Raw genomic sequence first — 12060 nt, forward strand, 5'->3', positions numbered from 1 at the left:
CATTTCTGCTGTTTTCAAAAATGGTGGGGTAAACCCGACCCCCTATGTTTTTGGTTGATTTAGTGCAGATATTATCCAAATTTTATGGTTTTTCAATGATAAATCAATGAATGTTGTGTCATTAAATTGTAACATGAATGGAGTTCAATTTCAACCTTGGAATGCTGAAATCACGAACAGTGCCACGTAATGATATTCCCATTTGCATCGGAGCAATTGCTCGACGAATACTATAATCATCACGTTTTTATGTCTTTCGTTTGTAATTATGAGCCATTTTGCATAAAAATAATAAATAATAACAATAAAAATATATTTCAAATCGAAAAATAAAAATTTTCTTAGCAAAAAAGCGGTCGGATTTACCCTAATATTTAATGGTCGGATTTGCCCCACCGCGTCATTTTTCATTACGATGCAATTAAAAAAAATATGAAAAAGATTGAACTAAATTCTTCTACGCACTTTGCAGGACTTTAATCAAAGAATTTAAATCCACTTACATTTATTATGCAATCACTTTAACAATCAGAAATATCCACTACGTTGAGTTTTTGAGGTAAATTTTCAATTAAGGATTTTTTTACTCATTTTAAATAAAAATTACTATTTTTCACGAAAAATGACGCTTTTCACGAAAAATGACGCCCCCTTAAATGAAAAATTATCTCAAAAACTCAACTTATATATTACATTTTCTGATTATACATCATATTATCATGATTTAATCTTTTCCACAATATTCCGCCACGTCACTCGGTCAGTTGCTGCTTGTCTCCAACCTCTCAGGTGCCCGATACTCTGCCAGGTTCTGCTCCACTTGGTCCAGCTAGCGGGAACGCTGCGCTCCTCTCCGTCTTGTACCTGCCGGGTTGAAGGTGAAAACCAACTTGGTGGGGTTGTTGTCCGGTATCCTCACAACATGCCACGCCCACCGTACTCTTCCAGCTTGAGCTACGTTCGGGATAGTTGGCTCACCATAGAGCCGCGCAAGTTCGTGGTTCATCCTTCTCCTCCACACGCCATCCTCCTGCACACCACCGAAGATCGTTCTCAACACCCTTCTTTCGAAGACTTCTAGTGCTTGCAGATCCTCCTCGAGCATTGTCCACGTTTCGTGCCCGTAGAGAGCCACTAATAAGTGTGGTGTACATGGCGCATTTCGTGCGGTGGTGAAGCTTCCTGGATCTCAAAATTTTGTGGAATCCATAGTAAGCACGACTTCCAGAGATAATACGCCTTCTGATCTCCCGGCTGGTATTAATGTCCGCAGTCACCAATGAGTCTAGATAGATGAACTCGTCAACCACCTCGAACTCGTCGCCGTCGATCGTAATACTACTGCCCAAGCGTTCCCTATCGCGATCGGTTCCGCCAGCCAGCAAGTACTTCGTCTTAGACACATTTATCTTCAGTCCTACTCGTGCTCCTTCGCGCTTCAGTCGGGTGTACAGATCTGCTACCGTCTCCTTGTTTCTACCGATTATGTCCACGTCGTTAACGAAGCACACGAACTGTCCGGACCTCGTGAAAATCGTGCCCCGCATGCTGAACCCCGCTCTTCGCATTACACCTTCCAGCGCTATATTGAACAGCAGGCAGGACAACCCATCGCCTTGTCTTAGCCCCCAACGTGTTTCAAACGGATGCGAGAGGCTGCCCGAAATTTTGACACAACACCTTACACCATCCATCGAAGCCTTAATCAGTTTCCCAGGGAAGCCGTTCTCGTCCATCATTTTCCATAGCTCTACACGGTCCACCGTGTCGTATACGGCTTTAAAGTCGATGAACAGGTGATGTGTCGGGACCTGGTATTCACAGCATTTTTGGAGGATTTGCTGTATAGTAAAGATTTGGTCGTTTGTTGATCAGCCGTTGATGATCCGGCCTGATAACTCGCGACAAATCCATTTACCCGCGGTGATAGGCGCCGGAACAGAATCTGGCATAGCACTTTGTAAGCGGCATTTGTCACTGTGATCGCTCTGCAGTTTTCACAGTCCAATTTGTCGCCTTTTTTGTATATCGGGGTGATAACCCCTTCCTTCGACTCCTCCGGTAGCTGTTCTCTGTCTCAGATTCTGTCGATTATTCGATGCATGCATTCCGTCAGTTTCTCCGGACCCACCTTGAAGAGTTCCGCTCCTAGACCATCCTTACCAGCTGTCTTGTTATTCTTAAGCTGTTGAATAGCCTCGTTAACCTCATTCAGAGTGGGCGCCGGTACATCCCCGTCGGCTGCGACACTGACATAATCATCCTCCTCGAACGCCCGATTGCCCGCCTGCGCACCATTCAGATGTTCATTGTAGTACTGCCTCCACCTTTCGACCACCTCACGTTCGTCCGTCAAGATGCCGCCTTCCTTGTCGCTACACATTCCGGCCCGCGGCACAAAACCATTGCGAGAGTCAATCAGCTTCTTGAAGAACTCCCGCGTTTCCTGAGAGCGATACAGCAGCTCCATATCCTCTCTCTCAGACTCTTCCAGGCGCTTTTGTCCTGAAAAGGATGAGTCTGCTGTTTTCTCTTCCGTCGATATGACTCCACGTTCTGACGATTGGATTGAAGCAACATCGCTGCGCATGCTGCGTTCCGTCGACTCTTCTGTACGTATCCCAGGACGCTCTCCGCAGTACTGCTTATGGCTGCTTTAGTCCTGGTCCAACAGTCCTCAAAGGGAGCATCGATGAGCTCCTCCTCCGGTGGCAGCGCTGCTTCAAGATACTGCGCGTACGTTGTCGCGACGTTGGTTTCCCTCAATCGGTCTAGGTTATACCGTGGCGGGCGCCGGTATCTTACACAGTTCACTACGGATAGTTTTGGACGCAGTTTAACCATCACCTGATAGTGGTCCGAGTCGATGTTAGCGCCCCGATAGGTCCTTACGTCGATAATGTCCGAGAAGTGCCGTCCATCAATCAGAACATGATCAATTTGCGTCTCTGTTTGTTGCGGTGATCTCCAGGTATATCGGTGCAGGAGGCGGAGCTGGAAGAAGGTGCTCCTTATGGCCATGTTCTTGGAGGTGGCAAAATCGATTAGTCTTAGGCCGTTCTCGATCGACTGCTGGTGGGCGCTGAACCTTCCAATTACCGGTCCGTATTCCACCTCCTGGCCAACATAAGCATTAAGGTCGCCGATGACGATCTTGACATCATGTCTTGGGCAGCGATCGTATTCACACTCCAGCTGCGCGTAGAATTCGTCCTTGTCGTCATCGCTACTTCCGAGGTGGGGACTATGCACGTTAATTATGCTGATGTTGAAGAACCGGCCCTTGATCCTCAAGCTGCACATTCTGTTGCTGACCGGCCACCATCCGATCACACGCTTTTGCATCTCCCCCACCACCATAAAAGCTGTTCCCAGCTCGTGTGTACTGCCGTAGCTATGGTAGATAGTGTGGTTCCCGCGAAAGACCCGCACCGTAGACCCCTTCCAACACACCTCCTGAAGCGCCACAATGTCGAACTTGCGGTCTTTCACTATATTGGCAAGTATGCGAGTGCTCCCGATAAAGTTAAGCGACCTACAGTTTCATGTCCCAAGTTTCCAGTCTCTTGTCCGTTTCCGTTGCGTACGCCTGTGTCAATTTTGTCCATCCGAAATTTCTTGTTGAACTTCTTGAGCATGGTATTTTTATGGGTGGCTAGCTAGGCCTGCGCCAACCTTATAGTAACGCTGAAGGATCACGGGAAGTGAGAGATTTGGGCTAAGCGTTTATTTGAAGGCGGCGCTGGCTCGCCTTGTCAGAGCTGCTTTAGGGCATGTAGTATTTAGGCCTAGAACATGTAGGGCCCACTACCTCGTCCTACTACACCCGCAATCAGCCCCCGCTACATGGTTCGGGTCGCGAATCACAACTAGTTGCTATCGCGACTAAGCATTATCCACCACCTATGACCCGCCCGGTTGCTTGCAGCTTAGCTTCCCTCATAGCGTTTTTCCACCACTACGGGGCACGGGTATTCAAAACTCAAAGTAGGGTTTAGGTATTTTTAATATAGAATGTGTAAGTTTGAATGAAATCGGTTAAGTAGTTTTTAAATGGCAGGTAGCACCGCAAATCATGTTTTTTCCAGAGACGTTCTACAAAAACCTTCGTCACCGAGTCGTTTGTCGATATTTTTTCTTAGATAAACTACAGCACGTTGTTGAAATGATACACCATAATGTACACAAGTTTTGATAAATTTGCTTCACGAAAAGGTCTAAAAAATTCGCGAAAAAAAGTGTTTTTTTCACGCTGAAACCATTTCCAGACCTTAATATTCTTTACATTATACTACATCATTTCAATAACATTCTGTAATTTTTTCATGCAAATATATCTACAAGCGACTTGGTGAAAAAGCCTTTGGTGGAACGTCTCTGGAAAAACACCATTTGCGGTGTTCACTGCCATTCAAAAACTACTTGACCGATTTATTTCAAACTTTGTATACACATTCTATGTTAAAAATACCTAACCCCTACGTTGAGTTTTTGAGATAATTTTTCAATTAGGGTTTTTTTACTAATAAAATGGCAGAATCGCTGTTTTTCAAGGAAAAATTTCGCCTTTTTATGAGTAAAAAGCCCCCTTAATTGAAAAATTATCCCTGTTGGAGCAACCCTAGGCTTAAGCATCATGAAATCATATTAATTAATTATCCTTCTCATTTTCACCTATACGAATGCTATCAGTAATATTACTTTCCTTATCACTAGCCTTCGGCTAGTGATCGAAGTACAGTTCGGATAGGCCTTTTGCTGATTCCCTTTGCTCTGAATTCACATATATAGCTTACACAGAAAAAAATATTTTGTAATTTTAAGTTTATTTTCATGCACATATTTGGAGCATGATTATAAATGTAAAATTAAGTTCCACCAAAAATCCACCCGACTTGTCGTGCTTTCTTCAACGAATTTTATTATAATTCTACACGTGTATTGAAAATTACAGTTCCTTCAAACGAAAAACCAATGCTTTTCAATTTATTTTTTACACGCTTATTACTGTAAAATGAATAACATGTAATATTACACGAATGAAAGTGTAAAATTGTATGCTTTTTGTTGCTCCAATTGAGTGCATTGATTTTAACGTAATTTTCAATCAAAGCTTTGATTCAATCTTTGTATGTTTACATTCGTATTGATTTACATGTCGTTTAAATTTCATTATTTTTTTGCGTGTATGCAAACCAGTATACAGTCAGTTGAAATAAAAGATCGAAGTGATCACATCTTATTATACCTACATCGCTGTAAGAAATAGAGTGTCGTTACAATAAATCGTTCAGTTTTAATTGCAAGTAAGAACCAGATTTATCAAATCACGTTCCCTCGGTTAGGAGTTAGAGTTCGCCGCGCTTACATTTTCTGGTCCTTCGAGCCGGATCAGCCGCGTTTTGTGAACATTAACTGCTGATAAAAAGTGAACCAGTGTTTCGCGGGCAGACTCCATACGGGTGGAGAGTGAACAATCTCGTCTTGCCATGTGTCGTCGGTACCATACCGAGTGTGATAAGTATCGTTATTGATCGAGTAGCAATTATTAAAAGTGCGCGAAAGACCGTTTGTATTAAATCTGGTCTCGTTGGTGTCGTAAAAGGAAGATTCGTCGTTTAGCGGGCAACGTGGTACCCACGTGGTGATCGTCACATTATACAGACAGGCTTGGCGTGGCTTGGGTTTTCATTGTGCCCCAGTGGACAATAGACATCGAACAAAGACATCGAGGTGACGCCATCATTGTCTCGAATTGCGAATTTGTAAGTACCACATGCGAGTGCTATCAATTGTATGAGGTGGCCCAATCGTTTAATTGGCTACAATATCGAATGATTTTATTTCATCGTTTTTGCTCCGTGTGCTTTTATCCCGAGCTGGTTGGTTGGTTATATGCATTGAGTGCTAGATCGATAGTCGTACTGTGAACGTAGGTGAGAGCTAAATTAATAAAATGTCTGCATTAAGAACTTTGTCCCGCCAAGAGCGGTTTTACCTTGATACGATGAATAATTTGAAACAGTTTGTTGGAAATTACAATGCAGAACGCGACAAAGCGCAACTGGCGGGATGGAAGCAACGAGCAGAAAATTTGTATACAGAGTTCCAGAATAATCGTCTCCAAATAGAGGTGATGTGCAATGCTACCACCAAGCCCGCTGCTGGTGAGGAAGGACCACAGGTTAGTGAAGAAGCCAACCGTCTCGTACGTCAGGGATTTGAAAATGATTATGTAAACGTCTACAGTTTTCTTACTAACGAACTTAGTAGACCTGATGTAAGACCGCCATTTGCAATTCCTTCAACCTCAGGGAATCAAATGGGCACAATGGAAGGTTCATTTTCTCGTATTAAGCTCCCTGAAGTGAAACTTCCAACATTCGACGGTACAGTATCCGAATGGATAACCTTTCGAGATACTTTCAAATCTCTAATTGAATCTAATCCCCAGTTGTCGCAAATTGATAAATTTTCCTATCTGGTGGCATCGTTATCGAAAGATGCCAGAAAGGTGATCGAGTCAGTAGAGCACACTGCTGCCAATTATTCTGTTGCATGGAACCTGTTGGAAAAACGGTTCGACAATAAGAAACTTGTAGTTAAAACTTTTATCGATGCATTGTTTGCCATCGATTCTATGAAACAAGAATGTTATGATTCACTTATGTCGTTGGTGGATGATTTTGAAAGGAACTTGTGTATGATCGATAAAATGGATATCCCAACGGACGGCTGGAGTGTGTTATTGGCACATATGGTTTGCAGTCGCTTAGATTCATCTACGTTGAAGCAGTGGGAGACTCATCATAAATTTACCGAGGTTCCCAAATACAAGGACGTCGTCGCATTTCTCCGTACACACCTGACGGTGCTTCAGTCGCTTGCTCCGTCGAAGTCTCGCTCTTCTGATTCTGGTAAAGCGGAAACCTTTCGAACACTCAAATCACGAATTAATACAGTCCTCACAGTTACCAGTTCGTCGACCAACACGTGTCCGTTCTGCTCCAAACTTCCACACTCACCTTTTAAATGTGATATTTTCCAAAAATTATCGGTCACCCATCGTTTTGATCAAGTGAAAAGGAAAAACCTCTGCATTAACTGTTTCTCTTCGTCCCACCTCCTACGGCATTGCTCATCCCTTACATGCAGAGTATGCAACCAGAAACACCATACCATGCTCCACCAACCAACAAATGAGCGGTCAGTAGCTCAGGCACCCTCATCGAACGCACCTAGCTCGAACAGTCAACCCAACCAAGCCAATTTATCGAACCAATCTCCCTCGCACTCTCGGCCTATCTCGTCTCCAGAATTCCAATCGCCACCAGCCACAGCCTCTAGCCTCGTCTCCACCACTCCAGTCGGTTGTTCTCGGAATGTTCCTTCTACGGTTCTACTACAGACAGCCGTCATCAAAGTCGTCGATTCGCATGGAAACCCTCAGTGGGCAAGAGCGCTATTAGATCCTGCATCCCAGTTGAGTCTTGTCACGGAAAACTTAGTCCAGAAACTCCAGCTTCGTCGCATTTCCGATCGTCAAGAAATAGGAGGTGTGGGTAACTCAATCGTCGTCTCCTATCACGCAGTTGTCATTCAGATAGGGTCTCGCTGCACCGATTTCACTGCTCAGGCACGGTGTCATGTTTTGAAGAAAATTACTCGAGAACTACCAGTGAAATGCCTTGATTCGTCACAATGGACCATCCCCTCCAATGTCGTATTAGCTGATCCGCATTTCAACGAGCCTGGACCTATTGATATCCTAATTGGAATGGATATGTATTACGATCTACTCTTGGAAGGCTTTACAAAGCTGGGACACGAAAAGCCAATCCTACAGAACACCGTTTTTGGCTGGGTTGCATCAGGGAAAATAGGATCCAACCCACAATCAACTCCCAAGCTCGTTCATGCATTAAGTACGCTATCCCTTGACGAGCAGCTTTCTCGTTTTTGGGAGATTGAGTCATGCTGGACCAACAGCACTCATTCGTTGGAAGAAACGGGTTGTGAAGAACACTTTGCCAATACTGCCTTTCGGGATCAGTCAGGTCGGTTTGTAGTCACCCTTCCAAAACGTCCGTCGGTTATAAGCAAACTGGGCAACTCAAAAGAGATTGCCACTCGAAGATTTCTAGGGTTAGAGCGTCGTCTAATTTCGAATCCAAAGCTAAGTGCAGCTTATGCTTCTTTCATAAATGAATACCATCAGTTGAATCATATGAGAGAAATCAACGACACTTCCTCAGTTGATCCGTTTTCGTACTACTTGCCACACCATGGCGTTGAGAAGGTGGATAGCACCACAACAAAACTACGGGTGGTATTTGACGCATCATGTCGATCTGACAGCGGCATATCTCTGAATCAGGCATTGATGGTGGGTCCTGTAATCCAGGATGATTTGTTGGCAATTATTCTCCGTTTTCGAATGCATCGCTATGTGATTATCGCCGACATAGAGAAGATGTTTCGCCAAATTCGGATACACCCCACGGACTACCCACTGCAACGAATTCTATGGCGCAGTACATCTTCTGAACCTCTCGGCACATTCGAATTAGTGACAGTGACTTACGGCACGGCCTCTGCTCCATATCTAGCAACGAAGTGCCTACAGCAGCTGTCAAGAGATGAGTCGAAGGAATTTCCCCATGCATCACTAGTCCTGGAGAAGGATTTTTATATGGATGACATGCTGACCGGTGTCGATGATGAGGAAGAGGGAGTGGAACTTTGTAGACAACTTCTATGTTTGCTAAAATCTGCCGGTTTCATCCTTCGTAAATGGGCATCCAACTCATCTACCATTTTATCAACAATTCCCACTGACTTGCGAGATGAGCGTGTTGCCCTTACTCTCGATTCACCGTCAACGTCGATCAAGACCTTGGGCTTGCAGTGGCATCCATCCGATGACATGTTCCGTTATTCCGTTCCTGATTGGACCGAGGAGGGTGCAATAACTCGACGAATCATTCTATCGGACACCGCCCGGCTGTACGATCCACTCGGACTGGTCGGTCCGGTCGTAGTCTTAGCCAAAATCTTCATCCAATCACTTTGGAAAACTTCGAAAAATTGGGACGAACCGTTAGATGACACTCAGCAGCAGTACTGGAGCAACTTTCGTAGCAGCTTAGAAGAGCTTGATTCGCTAGTTATACCTCGATGGGCATCCGCCGCCAGTGTTCCAGTACTCATCGAATTCCATGAATTTTGTGACGCATCCGAGAAGGCATATGGTGCCTGCCTTTATATACGAACAGTTTCCAGAAACGGGACTATCTCCGTGCGCCTAATGGCCGCCAAATCAAAGGTCGCGCTTCTGGGAGATTCGAAAAAGCAAAGGCGTGTCTGCATTCCAAGGTTGGAGCTTTCAGCTGCGCTTCTTTTGAGCCACCTCTATCACAAGGTCCAAACTAGCACTGCACTCAACGTCAAATCATTTTTTTGGACTGACTCAATGATTACCCTTCATTGGCTCAGTTCTTGTCCATCACGATGGAAAACTTTTATAGCCAATCGAGTGTCGGAGGTGCAGCATCTCACTGCTGGTAGCATCTGGGCACATGTTCCTGGCATAGAAAACCCGGCAGATATCATTTCTCGCGGAGTATATCCCGATCAGCTCAAGGAATTGAAAACCTGGTGGAATAGTGCACCATGGCTTGATCAACCATCCCGCTTTTGGCCCACCATAATTCCACAAACATCTGTTAACTTGCCAAAGGATATACTAGAAGAAAGACCAGTATCGCTCGCTGTTCAGGTGCCGCCACCAAATAAAATATTTTCTCTGCGATCGTCGTTTTCGGCTCTTATTCGCCTCGTGGCGCTTGTTCGTCTTGTCCATCATAACGCCAAACCCAAAAATCGCAATAATCGGCAATATGGGTTCCCAAGTACAGTTGAACTAGACGAAGCCGTTAAAACATTGGTTCGATTAGCACAGTTTGAAGCCTTTTCTAAAGATATTATCGCAGTGAAAACCAACGGCCAGGTGGGACCAAACTCCGATTTAAAAACCCATGCCCCAATACTGGTTGATGGAGTTCTGCGTGTTCGTGGTCGGCTAAGACATGCAGCTATTTCCGAGAATAGGAAACATCCAATGATCCTGCCAGCACGACATCCGTTAACTAAGGCTATCATGATACACTATCACCAAAGCCATCTCCACGCCGGACCTCAGCTTCTCGTAGCATGCGTCCGGGAAAAGTTTTGGCCACTTCGCATCCGCGATTTGGCACGTCAGGTGGTGTATTCCTGCATAAACTGCTTTCGTTGCCGACCCCACAATCTTGAGCAACTTATGGGAGACTTGCCGCCAGAGAGAGTTACTCCAACACTACCCTTTCTCGGCACTGGGGTAGATCTTTGTGGCCCGTTCCAGTATCGTAAAATCAAAAAGGGATCATCCATCAAGTCATTTGTGGCAATTTTCGTGTGCCTTGTCACTAAGGCAACCCATATAGAGCTCGTCTACGATCTCTCCACAGCACCATTTATAGCGGCGCTGCATCGGTTTATTGCTCGTAGAGGGAAGCCAAATCTCATCGAATGTGATAACGCCAAGAACTTCAAAGGTACGGCAAGGGAGTTGGTTGACCTATCGAGACAGTTTTACTCACAGCAACACCAGGGCGCAGTGATTAACCGCTGTGCAGAAGATGGCATCACCTTTAAGTTCATCCCACCCCGCAGCCCGCATTTCGGAGGTCTGTGGGAAGCGGCGGTGAAATTGCTGAAACACCATCTCCGTCGAACTATGGGAAACTCCGTGCTATCAAAGGACGAATTCGTAACATTGCTTGCCCGCATAGAAGCCTGTCTGAATTCAAGATCCCTTACACCGCTGTCAGCCGATCCTAACGACTTGGAAGTCTTAACACCGGGCACTTCCTTGTACATCGTTCCCTTACGTGCTTTCCCGAACCCGATCTCTCTGAAATCCCTCGAAATCGGCTGGATCGTTGGCAAGAGAATCAAGAACTTCTACGGCGTGTCTGGAAACGGTGGACGATCGACTATTTGTCCGGACTACAGCCACGTACGAAATGGACGCGAATGCGAGACAATATCGTTGTTGGCACTATGGTGCTTTTGAAAGAGGAAAACCTCCCACCGCTTAAATGGCGATACGGCAGAGTTACCAACATCTTCCACGGCCAGGACAACAACATCCGGGTAGTAAATGTTCGAACGGCGGATGGAGAGTACCGGCGCGCTATTAATAAGATCTGTATTCTTCCTGTTCGCGAACCCACAACCGACACGATTGAGGCGGACAGCCGCATCCCAGATCTGCAATAGGAGGTCTCATCGCAGAATTACGATCTGCGCAACGATCGGGGGCCTGAGGGCCCCCAAAAATCTTCGTCACCGAGTCGCTAGTTGATATTTTTGCATGAAAAAGTTACAGAATGGTATTGAAATGATGTAGTATAATGTACAAAAGTTTCGATCAATTCGCTTCACGAAACATGCGTAATAATTTGCTGATTTTTTTACGCTATAACACGCAAATTTCAATCTATCGGCAACAATTTTCGAAAAACTGCAGCGATAAAAATACATTGTAAACAATACACTCTAAACTACTTCTACCCAAATTTTCAAGAGAAAATACCCAATGGGTCATTTCCTACAGCGTTTTTCCGTGATGCAATTTTATGTGGGATACCCTTTAATAGCGTTTTTCTCGAAACCGCGTTTTTCAAATTGGATTTTCAGGATTAGTGAAGTTCACTATAACACAATCCAAATTGTTTTTTTGGAATGGACTTAACTAGTAGGTCGTAATTTTTGACGTCATTTTGAAATCCAAGATGGTAACTTCCGGTTCAACGAAATTCGCTATAACCCAATAAATATAGGTGTTTTCGGAATTGTCTTGTCGAGCAGGTGCCAGAAATTGATTTTTGACGCCATTTTGAAATCCAAGATGGTGACTTCCGGCTTAGCGAAATTCGCTATATGTGTTATATGCGATGAGTATTTTCGGAATGGTCTTGACGAGCAGGTGTTAGAAATTTATGTTTGAGGCCATTA

At 44.8% G+C, this 12060-nt stretch overlaps 1 protein-coding gene across 1 annotated transcript; it reads left to right on the top strand.

The window, feature by feature from the left end:
* The first annotated feature begins 6007 nt into the window (after positions 1-6007).
* LOC131675980 (uncharacterized) lies at positions 6008-11322 on the top strand. Its single transcript, XM_058955100.1, has 3 exons — positions 6008-6184; positions 6455-11059; positions 11182-11322. Exons 1-3 carry the CDS (start codon positions 6008-6010, stop codon positions 11320-11322), a joined length of 4923 nt encoding a protein of 1640 aa, XP_058811083.1.
* The last annotated feature ends 738 nt before the right edge of the window (positions 11323-12060 follow it).

The sequence above is a fragment of the Topomyia yanbarensis genome, chromosome 1 (genome assembly GCF_030247195.1).
Source record: "Topomyia yanbarensis strain Yona2022 chromosome 1, ASM3024719v1, whole genome shotgun sequence".
Lineage (NCBI taxonomy): Eukaryota > Metazoa > Arthropoda > Insecta > Diptera > Culicidae > Topomyia > Topomyia yanbarensis.